At 35.8% G+C, this 23,756-nt stretch overlaps 1 protein-coding gene across 2 annotated transcripts in view; it reads right to left on the bottom strand.

The window, feature by feature from the left end:
* The window catches only part of ASCC3 (activating signal cointegrator 1 complex subunit 3), a 366,641-nt gene that overhangs the window by 215,182 nt on the left and 127,703 nt on the right, over positions 1-23,756 (bottom strand). For both annotated transcript variants that reach the window (XM_032651063.1, XM_032651064.1), the window contains exon 11: positions 4,002-4,166. In XM_032651063.1, coding sequence (XP_032506954.1) covers positions 4,002-4,166 — 165 coding nt within the window. The remainder of the gene's footprint in view (positions 1-4,001; positions 4,167-23,756) is intronic.

The raw sequence follows: 23,756 nt of genomic DNA, 5'->3' as shown, positions 1-23,756 counted from the left end.
CCAGGAATGTATGGACTTACGTGGCCTGGCTCCCTGAAAAGATCACTAAGCTATGTACGTATCAAGGTATCAAATCAAAACATCTCATGATCGGAAAGTATCACCTTGGGAAACAGTACCTTCTGTTAACCACTAATCTCACTTTACCTAATACACTAATCATATGCACTGTTTTGTATATCAATTCTACCTCGATAAAGCTGTTAAAAATTTTTTTAAAAAATCTCATGACAGGGCTTCCCTGGTGGCGCAGTGGTTGAGAGTCCGCCTGCCGATGCAGGGGACGCGGGTTCGTGCCCCGGTCCTGGAAGATCCCACATGCTGCGGAGCGGCTGGGCCCGTGAGCCATGGCTGCTGAGCCTGCGCATCCGGAGCGTGTGCTCCGCAGCGGGAGAGGCCACAACAGTGAGAGGCCCGCGTACCGCAAAAAAAAAAAAAAAAAAAAAAAAGTGAACATGTCCTAAAGAGTCCTCTAATCCCATCCCTACTATAAAACCACTTTTACAGCTTGTTGCATATGCTTCCACATCTATGCACCCTACTCTACCCCACCTTAAAAATCTAACTGTAAGCAAGAACTTTATTTGGTAACTATAACCACTGCACCTAGAACTGTGTAGCCAGCACATAGCAGGTAGCTAATAAATGTTCACTAAATGAGTGAATGAGAATATAAATATACTGAATTTTTTTTCTTTACACAAATGGGATTGTGCTGTATATGGTGTCTTTTCAATGAGAATATAACATGGATATCTTTTAAACCCGGTTCATATAGCTCTACCTCGTTCTTTTTAAAGACTGCAAAGTGGCATTTTATTTTATGAATTAATGGAATTTATTAAACTATTTCTTCTTTTGTTGGACAGCTGGGTTGTTTCCAACATATTTTGCGCTAACAAGAAAGCGTCAGTGAATACTGGTGTTACTATATCTATGTGTCTGTGCTATTATTTCCATAGGTTAGATTTCTAGAAGTAAAAACACAGTTTAGTGAGCATTTTCAAATTACATTCTTTTTTCACTTTTGCCAATCTATGTAAAAGAAATGTCTCCTGTTGATTTGGATTCCTTTTAAGCATCTTTTCTATGATTTTCAGAATTTTTATTTCTACTGTAAAGTGCTTTTTCCAAATTTAAAAAAAAACATATTTCTTACTAGTTTACAATAACCTTTTAATTATAAAGGACATTTAAGCTTTATTTTATGTCCTACAAATAATTCCTATTATTCTGTCTTACATTTGAACTTTTTGGAGGTATCTTTACTGGTCAGAAGTTTTTAATAGTTACATATCCAAATGCGCCACATGTTTCCTTTGTAACCTTTGGAGTTTTGCATTTTGCTTAGAGCTTCTCCATCTCAAGGTTATTTTTTAAATGCTCTTTCATATTTTCTTTAATGCACTGAGTTTTGTCTGGTATAGCTAAATCATTAATTCATCTAGAATTTTATGTTGGATTTACCAGATGAAAGTACACTATTTTAAAACATTTGAAAATGCAGTATAAACTTCCTCAAATTTTGTACTCCCTTCATATTAAATTCCCATACCTAGTTCTAGATGAGAGCTATTCAGGATACGAAATATAAAAGAACTGACACCTAACTAGTCTTTGGGGTGAGGGTGAGTGTTAAGGAAGAAGGAACAATTGAGTGTGGCTCCCACACACTCAATTTGGGCTTGAGAATCAAATGGACTGTCATGCCATTTATAAATAGGGAGGGAAGATGGCAGAGTTTCTGACGTGTTTAAGCAAGAGATGTCTATGGGATATCAGAGTAGAAACATACAACTGTGTTTGGATAGGAAGAGAAGTCAGCGGGGAGATTTGGACTACATGCAGAGATTTAAGTGACGCAGGCACAGAAGTGTTATTTTCCCAGGGTAAATATTTAGAATAAAGAAAGAAGATGGCAAGTGACCAGAGTCCTGTGTTGGAAAAGGTCACTGAGAGGATGTGACTGCCAATTAATCCGCAAGCTAGACCTTGTCAATCAGAGGACCCTCACCCCCTTTGCTGTCCTAGGAATATGCATTCCGCTTGCCTTCCCTGAGCTAGAAGCTTCCCCGAGGACGCAGCCTTGAGATAGCAATGTGGTGTTGAGACCATCTGGACAGTATATGTGACTGAAGTCAGCTAAGGCCTCTATATAGAGTTAAGGCAGGTGTAGAGGTCGACTGATCTTGCAGTTGCCCAAGACAAGCCTCAAAAGTAAGTTCCCTTGCTTATTAAAACTGTCACCTACCAATCTGGAGTGGTCTGCCTCTTTTTTCAGTTCTCTCCTTGCCCTCTGTGTACAAAGCCAATCTGCAAACCAACATCGTGGAGAATGTAAACATTTCAAGGGTGAGAAAAGGAGAGAGCAAGGGAGCCTGAGAAAGAGCAGCTAAATAGGTGACCAAAAAAATCAAGTAAAGAAAATCAAGGCAGGGTGGCATCATGGAGTCCAAGAGAAAAGAGTTTCAATTCTGAAGAAATAATGAGTTATATCCTGGTTAAAAAACAAAAAACAAAAAAACTTTTTATGACCTATGCTGGAGCAATAACCAGACCACAGTTGTTTGGAAATCAAAAGGGAAACTGAATACAGATTAATATTTCCAGAAGCTGAAGTTATTGGAGCAGGATAGTTTGAGGGAGGCGTTTTGGTAAAGATGAGTGGGACTTTGCAATTCTTTAAAGCTGAAGGCACAGCGTTCACAGAGAAGGAGAAGTTAAAGACCCAGGAAAAAGAAAAGGGACAACTTACAGAGTGAAAGGAATGGAGTCCAAGACAAGGGGACAGGGGGCCTCTAACTAAAGGATGAGGGGTGGAATGATGAGGATAGATTTGGGAAGAGGTTTGAGGCTTTTGCTGGGTGGTGGGGAGGTTTTTTCTGGATGCAAACTGAGGGAGTTCAACCATGAAGGCCTGTGTTACCACTCAGTAAAAAGTACTGTCTTCTAAGAATGAGGCACGACAGGGTGGGGAAGAAGGAGGGAAGAGTCTGGTGAAGCTTGGAAAAAAGAAGGAAAGCTGCTCCGAAGTTACGGGGTAAATCCCCGACGATTCAGGTGAATTCAGAGTCTACGAATGTGTAGTGACCTTAGTCTCCACCACCCCTGTGTGATCTCAGCTAGTGTTTAGCAATCTGACTGGAGGGAAACATACTGTTCAATTGACTCATGATTGGAATTTTGCCAGGGAGTCAGGGGATAAATAAGTTAAGGCTATTGACAAAAGGAAAAACTGGTCATGGAGTCTTGGCTATTTCAGAACGAAAATAAAGCCAGGAGAATATGGATCAGAGACAATAAGAGATGGGAAGTCAAGGAACTAGAGTTCTTGATTATGTTAAAAAACTAGTGTTCATCTACTGTCTTTACATGTACAATCTACCAACAAACATCATTTTAATAGTCATGGGTACTTTAAGATATCTTTTCACTTAATGAAAAGAGGGGTGACAGAAAACAATCACAGATCATTGATGAATTTACCAATTTTGATTTGGACAATTTATGAGTAACCACAAGGTCCAAAACTAGAGACAACAAGTACACGTCCCTTTTTAAAAATAACAATTAAGATTATGCACATTAGGAGACATTTCATTTTATCTAGTATATTAAGGAAAATATAAATTATTTCCAGATTTTTTTCAGTGAGGGGAGAGGTCAGGCATGGAAAGAAATGGATGAATAATTAATATTCTCCTATGTTCTACCACATTTTAATACTGCTTAGTCAAAGTTACATCTAGCTTTAAAACACAGGTTTAGAATAGAAGTTTTCCTGTATTTACTTTGGTTAATTTAAAGAGACTTCAATAACGTAAGACCTGGGAGGAAGAAAAATAGGGTACTTTGAACATAAAAATGAAATAGCTGAAGGTTTCTCCCTACGAAAATTATCTTTATCCCCATGAACAATACATACTAATATTTCTTTGAATGTTACATTTAAGTTTAAAAACTTATCCCTCAAAATAAGCTTACAAATAACTTCCCCTTACCTGACGTAAAGTACGTGCCACTATGCTTTCTAATACTGGTCCTCTATCTTCATGAAGTAAATGAACTTCATCAAGAATAAGAAGCTTTACAATTTGGGAAAGAGCTACGTCCCCAACACTCTTTCTTGTCACTACATCCCATTTTTCTGGTGTGGTCACAAGCATCTATAAGACAAGAAAAGATAAATTAAAAAGGGGAAAGAGGTCACATATTATTTAAACTTCCACTGTGTTATTCAAAAAGAAATATGATTAACCACCTATACACAGATCAAATAAAGTGTTACAAATATCCCAGAATGATATCTGACTCACTGTAGACAACAGTCACTTCTCTTTAAGTTGTGATATTAAGCAGTTACTCATTAAAACTCAGTAAAGGTAGTCTGTCTGTAAATTGTAGTGTGAAGTGTACAAAATACACAGGCTTACTTAAAATGTGTCTTACAATGTAAGAAACCAAATGACACTATCTTCTAAACAAGTGTGTACTGATAATGGCTTTTATTTGAAAAGGGACAAAAATAAGTGAATAAAGCACTAAAAGGAAATGAAAAGGAAACCAAGGATCCACTCTAGGAATGGTTACCTGTTTATACTTTTCCAAATTTGGAGGAAGCCTTACTATTGACACACAGTTTTTAAAAACTACCCTTTAATATCAACTAGTATATGCAGAAGTTTATACTAAAAAACAACACATATACTACAGCATAACTGGCACAAAATAGCAACACAAACAATGAGTCACCGGAGATCCAGGGTACTAAGAGCAGGAGGTAAGCCCAGGGTACTTATATAAAGTTCTTAGAAGAGACCATTTGACATGAACTGTGATTATAAGTCTATTTGCTTTCTACATATTGAATTGTTTGTGTCCCCTAAAAGCATACTATAGCAGAAAAAAAGAAAAGTTTAATAAACCTTCTACTACAGTGATACTGAACTAGGAAATAAGCCCTTATATAACTCAAAGAACACATGAGGTAACAAATCAAAACCAAAGCTTTTCTTATACAGTATATCAGCTTATAGAGACTGATGACAATCAAAACTCACTATGCTTTGAAGAGTGAAGAGGTTAAGGGGGTCAGATTGTTCTCAACATTTTTGTTGTGTTATCTCAGCTCTGTTTTTGAAGTCGCTTATGGGAATGATGATAATCTTATTTTTTTAGATTGCAAATGATGTATAATTCTTAACATGCATAATCCAAGTTTGTCAATATAACCTGTTGCATTATTAGAGATATCACTGCTATCATTTTGAAATGAACTATATCAACCACAAAATTTAGCAGTTGTACTTCGATGTAACAATTAGTGAACTATAATGAAATAGATTAAGGCATTCATATCTAAGATGTGAAATACTACAAATCCAAAGCTACTTAGTTAATGTGCTAAAGCCAAATGGCAATGTTGAGATCACATTAAATTTTACATTTAAAAAAATGCTTTGGAATTAAGTATAAACAGATGTATAATGGATTTTAAGATCTAAAATGGGTTGAAACTTTCAGTATGCATTAATTAACATCTCTTTTATATTCCAATAACTTAAACAGAACTTCTACTTTGAAAAATGACAAATTTAAAATAACCCAAGATATATCATTATAAATATACCCAGGGATCACTTACTAACAACCCTTTCACTCAAAGTCCTAAAAAATATGCCCATGTGATTTCAAAAACAGTAATTCTCTTAAACTGTAAATTCATGTCACATTAAAATATAAAATAAGCTTACTATTAATAAATGTTAAGAAAGCTACAAGGTACACTACAAAGATAATAATGTGGTAATGATTAAATTGTAAAGTAAAAATTTTCAGATATCAGAAAACTATACTACCAAACCTTAAAAATCCATTTTAGCATTTTGTTTTATACACCTTACTTTCAGCACAGTGAGAATTGGCTTCATTTATATTACCATTTCATTACTCTAATCCCCTGAACGAAAATGGCTAGAAAATAAAGTGTCACATTTGCTTAATGAATTGGAACTCATGCAAGACATTTCCATCTGCTCTTGTATTAGGGCATGGGTTAACTGTCAATATTTTTACTGTCAACTCAAATTTCTCTCAATACATGTACTTATTCCCTCAGGAGTATGAAAATCATTATTCCAAACTGTTCCAATTTTAGCCTGACCACTGGGAAAATGGCAGAGTTGAGATGCTATACACCACTACTGTGCCAACAATTTGGTGTATTCAATTTTAAAATGCTCCATTTGACAGCAAAACCAAAGGACCTATGACTTGCTAGAACCACCTCATCTGGTAATTAACTTAAACATTAATATTATTATCTTTTGCCTTTTAAAACACTGTGACCTAGGGGAAATTACTTTATCTCTCCTTCCTCTTTGTCCATCTCTATTGAGTTATTATTGACATGTAACATATATAAACTTAAGGTACACAATGTGATGATTTGATACACATATATTGCAAAATGATTACCACAATGAGGTTAGTTAACACTTCCATTCCCTCAATATTACCGTGTGTGTGTGCGTGTGTGTGTGTGTGTGTGTGTGTGTGTGTGTGTGTGTGTGGTGACATTTAAGGTCTACTCTCTTAACAACTTTCAAGTACATAACACAGGAATGTTAATTATACTCGCCGCGCTGTACATCAGATCCCCAGAACACATCGATCTTATAGCTGGAAGTTTGTACACTTTGACCAACATTTCCCGATTTCCCCGACCCTTAAGTTCCTGGCAACCACCATTCTACTGTTTCTTTGCGTTGTTTTTTTTTTAATATTCCATATATAAGTGAGAACATACAGTATTTGTCTTTCTCTGTCTGACTTATTTCACTTAGCATAATGACCTCAAGATCCATTCACATTGTGGGAGAAGGCTGAATTTCCACTGCTTTATGGCTGAATAACATTCCACTCTATGTATATACCACATTTTCTTTATCCATTCATTTCTTGGCAAACACTGAGGTTGTTTCCAGGTCTTAGCTATTGTGAATAATGCTGCAAAGAACATGGGAGAGCAAATATCTCTTCAAGATAGTGATTTCACTTCCTTCTGATATATACCCTGAAGTAGAATGGCTGGATCATATGGTAGTTCTATTTTTAACTTTTTGGGAAACCTTCAAACTGTTTTCCGTAGTGGCAGTACCAATATACATTCCCACCAACAGTGCACAAGGGTTCTCTTTTCTCCACATCCTCGCCAATATTTGTCATCTTTTGTCTTTCTGGTAACAAGTCATTCTAACAGCTGTAAGGTGATATATCTCATTGTGGTTATGACTTGCATTTCCCTGATGATTAGTGATGTTGAGCACCTTTTCATGTACTTGGTGGCCCTTGGTATGTCTTCTTTGGAAAAATGTCTATTCAAGTCCTCTATTTTTTAAGTTTGTTTTTTTTTTTTTTTTGCTATTGAGTTGTATGGATATTAACCCCTTATCAGACAGATGGTTTGCAAAATAGTTTCTCCCCTTCTATAGGTTGCCTTTTTATTTCACTGTTTCTTTTGCCGTGCAGAAGCTTATTTTTGCTTTTGTTGCATGTGCTTTTGGTGTCATATCCAAAAATCATTCCCAAGACCAATGTCAAGGAGCTTTTTCTCTTGTTTTCTTCAAGTATTTTTTTATAGTTTCAGGTCTTAAATTTAAGCCTTTAATCCATTTCAAGTTAATTTTTTGTAAGCAGTATAAAATAGGTGGCCATTTTCATTCTTTTGCATATGGTTATCCACTTTTCCCCATATATTTATCAAAGAGAATATCTTTTCCCAATTGAGTGCTTTGGACTCAACTGTCAAATATTAGTTGATGGTATATGTGTGGGTTAATTTCTGGGCTCTCTATTCTGTTCCATTGGTCTATGTGTCTGTTTTTATGCCAGTACCACACTTTTTGATTACTATAGTTTTATAATATAGTTTAAAATTAGGAAGTGTGATGCCTTCAAGCTTTGTTCATTCTCAGGATTGCTTTGGCTATTTGGGGTCTTTTGTGATTCCAATTCTAAAAACAATTTTAGATTCATTTTTTTCTATTTCTGTGAAAAATGATAATGGAATTTTCATAGGGATGTACTGAATCCATAGATGGCTTTGATATTATGGACATTTTCATAATATTAACTCTTCCAATGCATGAACCTGAGCTATCTTTCCATTTATGTGTCTTTTTCAATTTCTCTCCTCAGCATTTATAGTTTTTGGTGTATAGATCTTTCACTTCCTTGGTTAAATTTATTCCTAAGTATGTCATTGTTTTTGATGCTATTGTATATGGGACTATTTTATTTATTTCTTTTTCAGATAGTTCACTGTTAGTGTATAGCAATGCAACTGACTTCTGCATGCTGATTTTGTATCCTGCAACTTTACTGAAGTTGTTTATTAGTTGTAAAAATTTTTTGCTGGAGTCTTTAGGGTTTCCTATATATAAGATCATATCATCTGTAAACAGAGACCATATTACACCTTCCTTTCTGATTTAGAAGACCTTTATTTCTTTTCCTTGCTTAATTACTCTGGCTAGGACTTCCAGTACTATGTAGAATAGGAGTAGTGAGAGTGGGCACCCTTGTCTTGTTCCTGATCTTAGCACGAAAGCTTTCAGCCTTTCACTGTTGAGTATGATGTTAGTTGCAGGTTTTGTCACACATGGCCCTCATTATGTTGAAGAACATTCTTTCTATACCCAATTTGTTGAGAATTTTTATGATGAAAGGATGTTGAATACCGTCAACTGATTTTTCTGCATCTACTAAAAGGATCATGTGATTTTTATCTTTCATTGTATTAACGTATTAGTGATGTATTAAGCCTGTTCAGATTTTCTATTTCTTCATCATTCAGTCTTGGTAGGTTGTATGTTTCTAAAAATTTATCCATTTCCTCTAGGTTATCCAATTTGTTGGTATAAAATTATTCACAGTAATCTCTTATGATCCTTTGTATCTTTTGTAATGTCTCCTCTTTCATTTCTGATTTTATTTATTTCAATCTTCTTTTTCTTTTCCTTAGTCAGTCTAGCTAAGGGTTTGCTAATACTTTTTGTCTTTAAAAAAACCACCTCTTAGTTTCATTGATCTTTTCTTCTGTTTTCTGGTTTCTATTTCATTTGTTTCTGCTCTGATCTTTGTTATTTCTGTCCTGCTAATTTTGGGCTTAATTTGTTTTCTTTTTCTAGTTCCTTGAGCTGTAGAGTAAGGTTGTTTATTTGTGAATTTTCTATTTTTTTAATGTATAACTATAAACTTCCAGATTAAAATTGCTTTTGCTACATTCCATAAGCACTTAAACCTTATTATTAAAAACTTTTCTGGGCTTCCCTGGTGGCGCAGTGGTTGAGAGTCCGCCTGCCGATGCAGGGGACACGGGCTCATGCCCCCGTCTGGGAAGATCCCACATGCCATGGAGAGGCTAGGCCCGTAAGCCATGGCCGCTGAGCCTGTGTGTCCGGAGCCTGTGCTCCACAACGCGAGAGGCCACAAGAGTAAGAGGCCCGCGTACCACAAAACAAAAACAAAAACAAAACAAAAAACTTTTCTTACATCTGTAAACAGTAAATTTACAATGTTTAGTTTTCTGTGAGTGTTTCATGACTACACAAATACTTTTTTTCTCTAAGTGAAATATATTCCTCCTTGGGGAGGGTATGAGGGGAGAAAAACAGTAAAATTTTTAAGCTGAATTTTTTTTTTTTTTTTTTTTTTTTTTTTGTTGTGGTACACGGGCCTCTCACTGTTGTGGCCTCTCCCATTGCGGAGCACAGGCTCCAGACATACAGGCTCAGCAGCCATGGCTCACGGGCCCAAGCCGCTCCGCGGCATGTGGGATCTTCCTGGACCGGGACATGAACCCGTGTCCCCTGCATCGGCAGGTGGACTCTCAACCACTGCACCACCAGGGAAACTCTAAGCTGAATTTTTTATAATTATTTGCATAATCCACTAACTGGACACTATAGCAACCCTTTATCAAAACACACCACAAAGGTGGTGTTTCACAGAAGAATGTCATGCTTGAATCTAAGTTTTAACAGACTTGTCCCAAATAAAATTCTTTGAATTTCAAGGTAAGAATTACTAAAGAGATCACAAAGCCTCTTGTCAACATACCTGTAAGAGTGCAAGAGGAACATGTTCAATTGTGCATTTGACAATTTTTAAAAACCATTTATTTATTTATTTTAACATCTTTATTGGAGTATAATTGCTTTACAATAGTGTGTTAGTTTCTGCTTTATAACAAAGTGAATCAGTTATACATATACATAGGTTCCCATATCTCTTCCCTCTGTGTCTCCCTCCCTCCCACCCTCCCTATCCCACCCCTCTAGGTGGTCACAAAGCACCGATCTCCCTGTGCTATGTGGCTGCTTCCCACTAGCTATCGATTTTACATTTGGTAGTATATATATATATACATTTTACCTTTTTTTCCCCATATAATTACTAGATTAAACTAGAGTGGGAGAAGAAGAGAGTGAGAAATACTATTTACTACACAACTATCAGAAAATTTAAAATGAAAGACATAAAATGCCATGTGTTTGGAGAGGATGTAGAGCATCTAGAACTCTCATGAAATAATCGTGGAAATACAAACTCACACAACCATTCTGAAAAGCTGCTTGGTATTACCTACTAAAGTTGAACATATGCAAGCCTTGTGACCCAGCAATTCTATTCCTAGTATATTATGTACTGAACAGAGATACACACCTATTTGAAACTAAAGATGTATATTAGAATTTTCATAGCTGTACTATTTATAATACTTCAAAATTGGAAGTAAGCCAAATTTCCATCAACAATAATATGGACAAATAACTTATAATATACTTATACAATGAAATAATTATACAACAATGAAAATGAGTAAACTACTGCCATATGCAGTAACATGGTAAAAACCTGAAAATCTTGTTAATGAAAGAATCCAGTTACATAGTATATAATTTCATATATGTAAAGTTTTAAAACAGGTGAAACTAACATAAGGTGTTAGCAGCTAGGATAGGAGTCACCTCTGGGAAGGAAGAAGGACACAGCAAATGGGAGAGGAATAAGGAGAGATTCCAAGGTGTGGTAATATTTTTATCTTGATCAGGGTGGTGCTTATATCAGTGTATTCACTTTACAAAAATTTTATCAAGCTGTTCACTTACAATTTCTGTACTATTCTGACTGTGTATTTTACTCAGTAACAGTAAGCTATGCACATACATGCTCTTATAATTACATATAACTTACAATTAAAAACAAAAGTTAAATGGCAAGAAAGGATACCTGGACTGAACAGGTAAAAGGTGAATAAGAGTTTGCCAGACAAAGAAAGAAAGAAGGATATTCCAGGCTAAGAAGAAAAAATAAGCAAAATTTGTTCTTTGTGCTTCTAATATGCATGGACCACATATCATCTCTTGCGTGATCTTTCTATGTATGCTGTAAGCATCTTGAGGAAGGTACCAAATATGAAATTTTTACATGGAAGTCCAAGTTCCTCAACCTACTGATTGGATTTTTTTTTTTTAATACAGATACAACTTCTACATTTAGGTCAATTTCCTGCCCACTTATCAATCTTCTTCTCAACCAGAGACCTCTATAAGTACCAAAAGCAAAAAGATAAGAAAGTTCAATATACTTATGGAAAGTCTTTGAACCAAGAAGAGAAATTAGACACCTAATTTAGAAATCATAATACCCGTATTTCCTTAATGTTATTGTTGTTGCTGTCTATTAAAAAAATCTATTCTTGTCTTTCCATATTCATATTTTTCAAAGATAGGCCAGTCCATAAAACCTTCTAATTCCAATAAATTCATTATACAGAAAAACATAATCTTGAAATTATATTACTAACAGCAATACATATCCAGTCTAAGACACAGAGAATTTTTTTTTTAACATCTTTATTGGAGTATAACTGCTTTACAATGGTGGTTAGTTTTTGCTTTATAACAGAGTGAATCAGCTATACATATACATATATCCCCACATCTCCTCCCTCTTGCGTCTCCCTCCCACCCTCCCTATCCCACACCTCTAGGTGATCACAAAGCACCGAGCTGACCTCCCTGTGCTATGCAGCTGCTTCCCACTAGCTATCTATTTTACATTTGGTAGTATATATAAGTCCATGCCACGCTCTCACTTCGTCCCAGCTTACCCTTCCCCCTCCCCGTGTCCTCAAGTCCATTCTCTACATCTGCGTCTTTATTCTTGTCCTGCCCCTAGGTTCTTCAGAACCTTTTTTTTTTAGATTCCATATATATGTGTTAGCATACAGTATTTGTTTTTCTCTTTCTGACTTACTTCACTCTGTATGACAGACTCTAGGTCCATCCACCTCACTACAAATAACTCAATTTCGTCTCTCTTTACGGCTGAGTAATATTCCATTGTATGTATGTGCCACATCTTCTTTATCCATTCATCTGTCGATGGACACTTAGGTTGCTTCCATGTCCTGGCTATTGTAAATAGAGCTGCAATGAACACTGCGACACACAGAATGTTTGTGATGTCTAAAAGCAGTCTGTTTTATGTTTAACAAATCCTGTTATATCTATTTAAAGTTATACAAGTCACACTGATATCCTACTGAATTTTAAACATTTGTTTTTAAAACATTTTGACTGTTCCAGCAGTATTCTTCTTTGAGGCAGACGGCTATATATTAAAACTAGATTTAAAATGTTAACGGAATACAAGAAATTTAAAAAATGGAAGTAGACTTTCTTATTTGTATAATATTTAAAATTGATTTTGAAATTTTTGGTATTCAGACTATAGAAAAAAATTTTAATTGTTTAAACCCATTACATAAATGACATTTTTAAAAGCCAGAAAGGTAAAATACCAAAATACAGTCATTAAAATCCAAGAGTATATTACTATAATTCATCAAATCTCAAGAGCTATTCATTTTAAGCCACACCTTCATTTTATGTGTCACTAAGAAGTTAAAAAAAAAGACTACCAAATAAAGTTTTTAGATGTCTTACAGTTGATGAAATATTGTACATTTAGTTGAAAATGTTAGGGATCTATTAACTAAGCTAAAGGGCAATATTTAAGAATGCTTGCTTAATACATTTTCTGCGTTGAAGACAGTCAGCCGAGAGTTGTTACAAATCACATTATAATGCTATAGATGTAGACTGTGCAACAGTTTGCAGGATTTAGGAACTCTATCTTCCTTTGTAAAATACATAATCCCATACTTACTCAACCAAAAAGCTTATCAATTATATGAATGTTTTAAGGATAAAATCTACAATGTCACATGGTTTAAATTCCATAAACACACATAATTACAGTTATACTAACCTCTGCTATACAAATGTGAGCTCTGATTGATGGCAACAGCCCCTGTAATAGAACCTGACAGCTTGCAGATTATACCTGCCCCTTGGGACACTACAACAAATCAGTTAGTTCCAACTACTCCTTTTCTACCTTTTTTATGTTCCCTCCTCTCCCACCAATTCACACGCTTGAGTGCACACTCACACATGTAAAGCACAAACTCTTCTGAAGTATCTAGCTATACTTATTTAATGTCAAGGACCAGAGCTTTCAATTATAAAATGAAAATATAAAAGTTAATCAGAAAATCTTCAAGTACAAATGTATTTTATGCATATTCTTGTTGAAAGTACAGATACGGTCAAGCAAAATCATAAAGGATACTGTAATCTGACATGTATCTTCACATTTTGATGTTGGGGAAAAAAATCTGTATGATACTACTTTTAGTTAAAAGTTCAAAGGTAAAGATTTACTAAATAAAGAAACAAAGTATATAATTCAATATGAAAACCTAATACTTTTGAAGGAACAGAGCAAGGAGTGCTGGGGGTAAGGGAGAAAAAGCTCTTGTAGTATATAATTCAAAACTGAACATTTAAGAAAATACTTTGTTTATAACTGTAGTAGAATTATCTTTGCAGTTCTTTTTGTTGATTTAAAACACTTTCCAACAATCTCAGAACATTATACACTGAACTCTAGCCTCATCAACATAAGTGTATAAAGAATACAATGCTTGGTTACCCTAAAACTTAAGTAATTACACATAATAGAGAAAAACACAAAAATTGTTTATATTGCAGTGTGTATAAGCCATAAAGACCTTGCTTTCATCATTCTAACTGCTTGTCCATAATACCCCAGGATTTCGTTCCATTAAAGTCTCATAGAGCAAGGGTCTGATACAACTAAACAATGACTCCTATTCTGCTCACTCATAAAACATAGTTCTTGAATATGACTAATTTGTGGTAGAAACCTGCCTGTTGTAAATTCTATCCTGTACAATTGGGATAGGGCTCATAGTGAATGGGTTTCCTTGGTTTATTATAAAGCAGTTTTGTTTTTCAAATCTAACTGGTATATGTGCCCTTTAAAAGTGGGGGAAAAAAATCCTCTCTCCTGTGACTTTGAACATTTGATAGTCACCACCTCTTTCCTGCTGCATGTGAAGAGCTCAGTTTGAGGATCGATTTCTTACTAAAATGAAACACTTTTAAATATCACATTGTAATACCAAACTTAAAACCTCACATGTGATGAGCTAAAAAAATGTATTCTGCAGCTCTTCACAAAAATGATAATACCAAGATAATACCAGTTTCATCTCTTCAAACTAATTCGAAGCATTCAATACTAAGAGATTTTACTAATTCAAGCACAATTAATCAAAAGTTTGTTTGAGGTCTATTATCAGAAAGAAGAGATGGATGAAGGGAGGATTCTAAAATCTTATGAAGAAATTATGGCAGGACATAAGCTGCTGAAAATGACTGCAAACTAAGGAAATTAGTTGTCTTTATTGTTAACCTACTTCCATTATTTGGATCCTATTTTATTTTTAAAAAAGGCAGGACACGTGTACTATTTAAACAGAATTTATGGGTATCGAAAGAACTTCTCAATAAAAGTTTGTGATTAACTCACTCAACTCAATGTCTTCAGGCATTTGTCTATGGTTAAGAACACAAAGATAGGACTTCCCTGGTGGCGCAGTGGTTGAGAGTCCGCCTGCCGATGCAGGGGACATGGGTTCGTGCCCCGGTCTGGGAAGATCCCACATGCCGCGGAGCGGCTGGGCCCGTGAGCCATGGCCGCTGAGCCTGCACACAAAGATTGCTTCGCAAGAGCGAAGGATCCCACAGGTGAGAGATTACGGCATGTAGGTAAAGCACAGAAATAAGAACAGACACAGTAAGAAGGTAGGAAAGATAGATTCACATTACCCCCATTGCTCCTCCTCTAAGCCCAGGCAACCCGGCAGAGAGAGAGATACCTTCCCCATTGGAGAACGAAAGTAAAGCGAGTGCCCAACTTCACCTCAGTCCCAGAGCTGGCCGTTCCCATCATCAGGCCAACCCCAAGGTCCTAGGTGTCCCCTTGCAGGCTCTCTCAAACCCAGGCCCCCGGCTTACTCCCAGCACCTACTAGCTCCAGCAGCCCAAGGCAGGGCGGCTCCCACAGCCTCAGGCAGCATCCACAGCACCTACCAGCAGGCTCCCATGAACCTGCACCTGATACCTGAAAAGGTGCTCAAATCACTAATAATCAGGCAATGCAAATCAAAACAACAATGATCTTTCACCTCACACATAGGATGCCTATTACCAAAAAAGAATACTGGTGTGTGTAGTAGGAAAATGCTGCCCAAGTAATTCTGACATTGCAACTTGAGTTAAGAAGAACTGGCTAAATCTGTCAAATTTCCAGGACCTCAGGACTCCAATATCCATCCATTCTCTATTCAGTTAAGTAAACTGTTTTTCACTATACTATATAGATTTCTTTTAAGCAAATCAGTCACCAAAAAGATTTTACCACACTATCTGCAATGGCTGAGAGCTGAAATTACAGTGTAGTTTTGTCTGTGTGGGGCATTTTCATTACCTTTACTAATTTATCATGGAGAAACAGCTTTGTATTTTAATTTAGCATTTATTTGATTTTTAGTGATGTTTAACATCGTACTTTATGAAACTTTGCATTTTTCCCTTGTAGTAAGAGTCTATTTTTGTATTCAGTGTTTGGGTTTACATCATCAATTTGCATAAACTCACCCATTAATAGAGATATTAAGTATAACTAGTGGATCCATTTTGGATGGCAAATTGGCAAAATCTATCAAAATTGTAAATGCACAAACCCTAGGTCCGGCAATCTCACTTCCAAAGTTCTACCCAAGAATAAAGACATACAGACAGATAGACATGCATGAAGTTCTTTAGAAGGCAATAATGTAGATCTATATGCACTGATATTAAGTGGGAAAAGGCAAAATATTATGCATTTTATACAAACACATACACATATGTACATAAATATGATCCCATTATTATTAAACTAAAACAAAACCACATATCCATATTTTTCTCTACATTCTCAGCTCCTGACCTGAAATGTTTAGAAGGTATTTTTTATTTTTTATTTTTGCGGTACACGGGCCTCTCACTGCTGTGGCCTCTCCCATTGCGGAGCACAGGCTCAGCAGCCATGGCTCATGGGCCCAGCCGCTCCACGGCATGTGGGATCTTCCCGGACCGGGGCACGAACCCGCATCCCCTGCATCGGCAGGCGGACTCTCAACCACTGCGCCACCAGGGAAGCCCTAGAAGGTTTTTTTTAAACCACAATACTCTATTTCCTTTTCATAGGCTTCTGCAGCATCTCACACATAGAAAATATGTGCTCATATTTTCTCTGTCAGCATCTATTACACTGTATTGCTTGCTTAAATATCTGTCTCCCTTAATAAACCACAGGCACAGACAAGGCAGGGGCAGTGACTCTCTTGACAGCTGTTGTATCTACAATGTCTTCAAGTGGTCTGCTGCATGGTACATACTCAAGAACTGTTGATGGATTATATATTTTAGCAGATAGTAATTATTAACTCCACAATATTGGTGGTAACTATCCTTGCCTAATAAGAAAGTAGTAAAGCAATTATACTCCAATAAAGATGTTAAAAAAAAAAAAGGTAGAACAAATACTTCTACATTTAATAGCAGGATTTACACAACTTGTGTTTTACCACATAGATATTTAGGTTTAGAAAGTTACGCTTAAGGGCTTCCCTGGTGGCGCGGCGGTTGGGAGTCTGCCTGTCGATGCAGGGGATGTGGGTTCGTGCCCTGGTCTGGGAGGATCCCATATGCCGCGGAGCGGCTGGGTCCGTGAGCCATGGCCGCTGAGCCTGCGGGTCCGGAGCCTGTGCTCCGCAACGGGAGAGCCCACAGCAGTGAGAGGCCCGCGTATCGAAAGAAAGAAAAAAAAAAAGAAAGTTACGCTTAAGATACTGTCACATAATGGATTTTGTGAGTTAGCCAGGGAAATGCTCTCTTCCCTACTCTGTTCACGCAAATTCACCAAATTGAAAAATCTGAAAGCTTATACAAGAAAGAGGCCCATTTACTGAGTCCTGGACAAAGAAGGCACTGGTACACCCACTTCCCGCCCTGTGGCCTTGCGGGGTGATACTCTGGGTTTCTGGTATCTAGATGTTACTTCACTTAGGGTGAATGTTGTTGAGGAAAGGTGGGATGATCTTGATGGCTCCTTATGGAGTAAGCTAAGGAAGCTAAGTGGCCTGTATCCTCATCTTTTCAAGAACAGCACAATTGTATCTTAGAGTATCATTCAAAGAGGAATGAATATAACTTGAACATTCTGCAATCAGGACTTACAGATTTTTATAATGTTCCTCTCCTACCTCTCTCCCTCCACCTCCCAGGCCTTTCCCATCAGAACACGCCAGCTTTTCACTTCCTTATGTCTCACAGGCAATAGCTGAGGACTCCTACCTTAATTTTCTCCAAAGCAAAGCAGAGTGGGTAGTCCTATAACCATGGACTGAAACCTATATTTCTATAAGCAAATTTATCAACACTTCTAAGTATTCTTATAGCCATGTCTCATTTATCAATACATTATCTCTAATATATCGTGAATGCTCAATAAAAACACATTCAGTATCTTTCATTCATGCATTTATCAGATATTTATTATCTCTACTACTACAAATCTTAGTTTCCTCCATAAATTAAAAAAAAAAAAACACAGTACATACATATCATAGGGTTATAATGAAAATGAAACAGATTAATACAATAAAATGTTTAGAATAACGCCTGACATAAATTAGGACCAATTAGGTTTTCTAAGATCATCAGCATCATTCTCTTCCTCCTCATCGCAATGCGCCAGGCATGAGGCCATGCACTATGCAATGGTGAGGAAAGATGAAGGCAGACAGCCCTTGATCTCACAGGGCTTACATTGTAGTGAAGGTTGAGTGGCAATACGTATTAATCAAAAAGCCATAAAATACAAAATTTTACTTGTGATAAGCTACTGAGAATAAGCTATGCAGTGTTACAAGAATTTATAATAGGAAAATTTGACCTAACCAGAGAAATCAGAAAAGCCTTTAATAAGAGAGTGACATTTGACTTAACATCTATAGGATGAAAGGGAATTAATCAGGTGAAGGAAAAAAAAAAGAGAATAATAGGCAGAAGCAGTTACAGGCATAGATCATGCATGTGAGAGAAAATGGATGGGGAGAGACTGAAGAGAGGCAGTGTGTAGCTGGAGCAAAGAGGATGAGAGACTGGAGACCAGTGGAAATACGACGGGCATGCGCAGACTACTCAGCCTTTTAGCCACCTCCAGAAGTTGTATTCTTATCTCCCCTTACAGTAGCCTGGAAAACTATGAGTGGCTTTTTTTTTGATTGCTGTTGTTTTTCATAGCACAGAGTTATGGGAGTAGGAAGGGAAGGAGTGAAACTGACCAGGTTGCTTTTCTGATTATCTGTGGAGAAAGAATTGGAGGGGGCAGACTGGATGCTGGTACCCCAGTAAGAATACTATAAAAGTAATCAAGGTGAAAGATGATTGGAGGCTCAGACTAGGCAGAAGTCCTGGTGAAGATGGAGAGGACATGGATAAATGTAAGAAATATTCAGGAGATAAAATCAATAATCAACAGAAATTGGTGCTAGATTGACTATATTTACCTTATATTTAAATATAGGCTATATTTAAGCTAAATATAGTCAATGACTTTTTCTAAAATATATATATATGTAATATAATATAAAAACATAGGCTGCAGAAAATTCCCCATGTGCCAGATATTTTACTTCTCCTTACTAATCTCCTTGCTCAGGATGAGATAATCACAAATAAAACATTAAGAAATACTCAACACAGCTACAAGTCACCCTCTGAGAAAAATTTTCTGACTTGATGGGATAATATAGTAGAAGAAAATTAAAGTTGGCTAGCCTTTTCATCTATCTTTTCTAGGTCATTAGCTGCCAACACTTTTACTTATGTGTCAAACTCCTTTTTACAGATTCAACCCCAATAGCTGTAAGATAAGTTAAGAGCTTAAAAGAAAAACAAAGAAACCAAACAAAAAACAAGATATAAAGGAATTCTAGAAGCTGAGGCCTATTATTTATTGACAATAATTAACCTTTCAAAAATTTTAAATATTTTGCAGATTTCATTAGACAGCCTTTGAGAACTAAAGAAAAATACTTATGTTACAGAATTTGCAATTATGAAAGACCACATAATCTACCCTTTAATATTTAATACATGTATGTCATATTCCAGAGAAAGAGAAGTAATTTTTTCAAAATGATACTAATATTTGTGGCTAGTGAGTTCCCATCTTACCACTCAATGGCGGCAGGATTTTTCTAAAATTTAATAAGTAATTAGAATACTTGGGATGAGCATCATAGTTATCTTGACTTTTCCTTTTATTTTTAGGTCCTTGTTTATAGGGAAACCAGATTGCTTCTAAGGGTGCTATGTATTGTAGTATAATTTTGCAATAGAAGAAATTCTGATTTTTCACTTTGGGAAGAAGAAAATAATAAACTTTCTATTCGCTTTTGATCTGTATTTCAGTAAGTTAGCATGATATACTTTGCAAGCAGGGGTCTTGAACTAATTTAAAAATAAAATTTCTAATTACTTTGCTACTTTTATTTAGTTAATGTCTATAAGAATATGAAATAATCACATGATAAAAAAGTAACTAAATGTTGATGTAAAACAAATACAACAGAAGAAAAAAGACATTAATAGAATATAACCTCACTCCTCTCCTTCATTCCTCTAATACTATGAAACAAGCTATTTTTCTGCAAAAGAATACTCATGGAATAGGCAAAGCTGTTCTAAAAGTTCTCAGTTAAAGCAAAGGTAGTTAGATTCCTGAGTGCTTTTAAATTATTCTCTAAGAAAAGGGTCTCAGGTAATAATTTGCATTCGCTAGACAGATTTTTATGCATCAAAAATTATAGCACTCTCACTACCCCGTCCAACCCAAGTATATTAAGAACAAAAGAGTTGAAAACAGTAGTTTATATATAGAAATGGGCTTTTTTACTCAAAGCATTTTAATGTATTTAATGAGTAGCTATTAAACCTTGCAAAAGTAAAAATAATAACTTAACAACTAACACTAAGAACTCCATGAAGCTTCCAAGTAATCTATAGCTTACTTACTAATAAAAGTAACGAGACATTCTTCAAAACAGAACTCTCATTACTTCTTAATGTCATGCTTTAATGCTGGCAATAGTTATCCTGGCAAATAATATTTATATTTCATCAGAGATCTTGAAAGTGGTAGCCTTCTAATTCCATTATGTATAAACATATGGTTAAGCCTTTTAAAACTATCTGTTCTCTTAGAGGTCAAAGTTTTCACATTTCAGGTTCTATTCCCATTTTTTGATATGTCTCTTAATGAAATAGGTTTAAAAATTCATTTGGTTATTAGTTGCTTAATTCGATAGAATTGTAAATACAAATTAAAAAAACTAGAAAAAGCAAAATGTTTAGATTTACGAAGGACTGAAAAATCATTACTGCCATCAAAAACACACTAATTACGCTTGTGCAGTCACTTGAAAAAATTAAGCTAGGGGCTTCCCTGGTGGCGCAGTGGTTGGGGGTCCGCCTGCCGATGCAGGGGACGCGGGTTCGTGCCCCGGTCCGGGAGGGTCCCACATGCCGCGGAGCGGCTGGGCCCGTGGGCCATGGCCGCTGGGCCTGCGCGTCCGGAGTCTGTGCTCCGCAGCGGGAGAGGCCACAGCGGTGAGAGGCCCGCGTACCGCAATAAATAAATTAATTAAAAAAAAAAAAAAAATTAAGCTTAAACAGTCAAGAATCGCCTTGAAAATACAAAAGAATATTATTGTTGTCTTTTAAACCAGTAATATTAAAAAACCAATAATATTAAAAAAACCAATCCCAAAACCAAACAAAGAAGACAACTAGAGAAATAAGAAGTATTAACACTGTAACAAATATAAATACCACACTAAGTTCTAAACGAAATCAATACCTATAATATTTAGATTTCACCATTAAGACTCTGGGTTTTTCAACTGGTTTAAAACTATGCTTAAGTAGCTTAGTAAATAGTGATTTTAAATGATTAGCTTTCTTCACTGATTAAAAAGATACATAGTGTTTTAATGAGCTAGATCGATGATTTTTATCCTGAATGTCCTTAGTTATACATGGCAGAAGTTCAGATCTGTACAACAGCCAGAAGTTGAAACAAATTCTTTTGTGCTGATAAAATTTTCATTGTGCCTCATTTTCACTTCCTCCTAGTTTTTTATTCCATATTTTATCAAGCGGTTTAAATTTATGTTATTTTCTTTTTAGCTCCTCATACAAAATATAGCACTGGGTGGGAGAGGAAGGTGGGGGAGGGATGGTGATTATTATAAGTAAGCTGTGAAACTGTGCTGTTGTATTTTCCAGAGCAAAATATAATCAACATAGCAATATGGAAATTCAATGCCTAGATATGTAATATAAAAAGAAATTGGACTGGAAATTAAGCTGGTTTCTAATATGACTATAGATAATAGTTAAAAAGGACAGCATCAAGAATAATTTTGTAATGACAACGTTTGAAATGACAAATTGATGAAAAGGCTACTTCCAATTACTAATTCGAACGTGTTAAAACGTTGGTGCTCTACAGGGCTGTTCACAACCTTCAACCAATCATGCACGCTTTCTGATTTCTCTAACGGGAAAGTTTGGAAACACTGTAAACAAACATCCAAGCAAGAATTAAATAAAACATAAAACACCCATACAATGCTGTGTACTACTATGAGGAGAGGGCTCTGCAGGACCCTGGGAATCTAGAAGCAGGGAATTCTCAACTGTACAATTGAGAATTGAATCAAAATTGGTTCAGAACCAGAAAAGGCTGATGTTTGTAAACATTCCCTTAAACTGAGGCCCAGAGACTGTAAGTGTGAATTCTACAAAAGGGGAGTGGCTGAGTGACACTTGGCTTCTTTCTCAACTGTCCCAGGACCCTTTTGTATACTGGAACACTGCATGCCCCATAACAAAAGAAACTGCATGTGCATGCATGTACACTGCCTAAGCTTCTGCTCTCTATATTACCACAACGCTTCCTTAAGCCCTATACTGTCACTGTCCAGTAGAATTTTCTGTGATGGTAGTAATGTTCTATAACTGCATTATCTAATTTGGTAACCATTGGTGACTACTGAGCAGCTGAAATGAGCTTAGTACAAATGAGGAAAAAAACTTTTAATTTTATTAAATTTTAATTTAAATAGTCACCTGTGGCTAGTTGCTACTGTACTGAACAGCACTGCTCTATGTTCCCAATTTAATTAATGAGGAATGCATGGCAGGTTTGTGTTGGGTGGTCCTTTTGCAACAATCAGTAATCTGCTTGTTCAATTAGTTCACATTAAAATTGTCATACACATATACCTATTGACGTGGATGGTTAGCTGTTCATGCATGGTACTTTGTTAAATAATAAAAAAGGCAGAATACAGAGCAGCTTGTTTGTATGGTTTTATTAAAAGATAGCTATTGCTTATTAAGAATTTCTTATTGCCAAGCACCGTTCTAAACACTTCACATGTATAAAATGAATTAACTTCCACATACCACTATGCCATACTACCATTCATTAAATAGATGTATATATTTTGGCACAAAAATGAGAAGTAGAAAGTATACACTTACAATAACTTACAGTTGGACATGTTGTTTTTGTTTGCCTATTTTAAAATTTTTCTGCAATGAAAGAATGTGCTTTGAAAAGAGAAGAGAAACAATTAGAACTTAAAAGTATTAAAAATAATTAAATACTTTTAAAAGATCTATAATCCTAGGGTATTGTAGATATCTTTCCCTACTTTTCAAAATATTTCTAATCTCTTTTAGTCACTTCAGCTTCCATTGCCATTAAAGCAATGTTTTCAGGAGGTTCAAGTTTTGCAAAATAATTAAAAAGAAACAGCTACAATCCCCCAATTCGCACTTTTATAACATGTTCTCTCTCTATGGTTACTAGGTAAAATTGCATAATAATAGATGGAAAAAAGTTATCAAAAATCAACCACAATATATAGAATTTATATGGAAAAGAGAAGACCTGGAATAATCAAAACAACTCTGAAAAAGAACAAAGTTGGAGGACTTATACTACCTGATTTCAAGACATATTATATAGTTATAGTAATCAAGACAGTGGTACAGGCATAAAGATAAACATACAAATCAATGAAACAGAATAGAATTCAGAAATAGTCACATATATGGTCAATTCATTTTCAGTATTGGTGCCAAGGTAATTCAATGGAAAAAAGATAACCTTTTCAACAAATGATGTCA

Source organism: Phocoena sinus, chromosome 12, assembly GCF_008692025.1.
Source record: "Phocoena sinus isolate mPhoSin1 chromosome 12, mPhoSin1.pri, whole genome shotgun sequence".
Lineage (NCBI taxonomy): Eukaryota > Metazoa > Chordata > Mammalia > Artiodactyla > Phocoenidae > Phocoena > Phocoena sinus.
The sequence above is the reverse complement of the archived record's forward strand: the minus strand, read 5'-3'. Positions and strand labels throughout refer to the sequence as shown.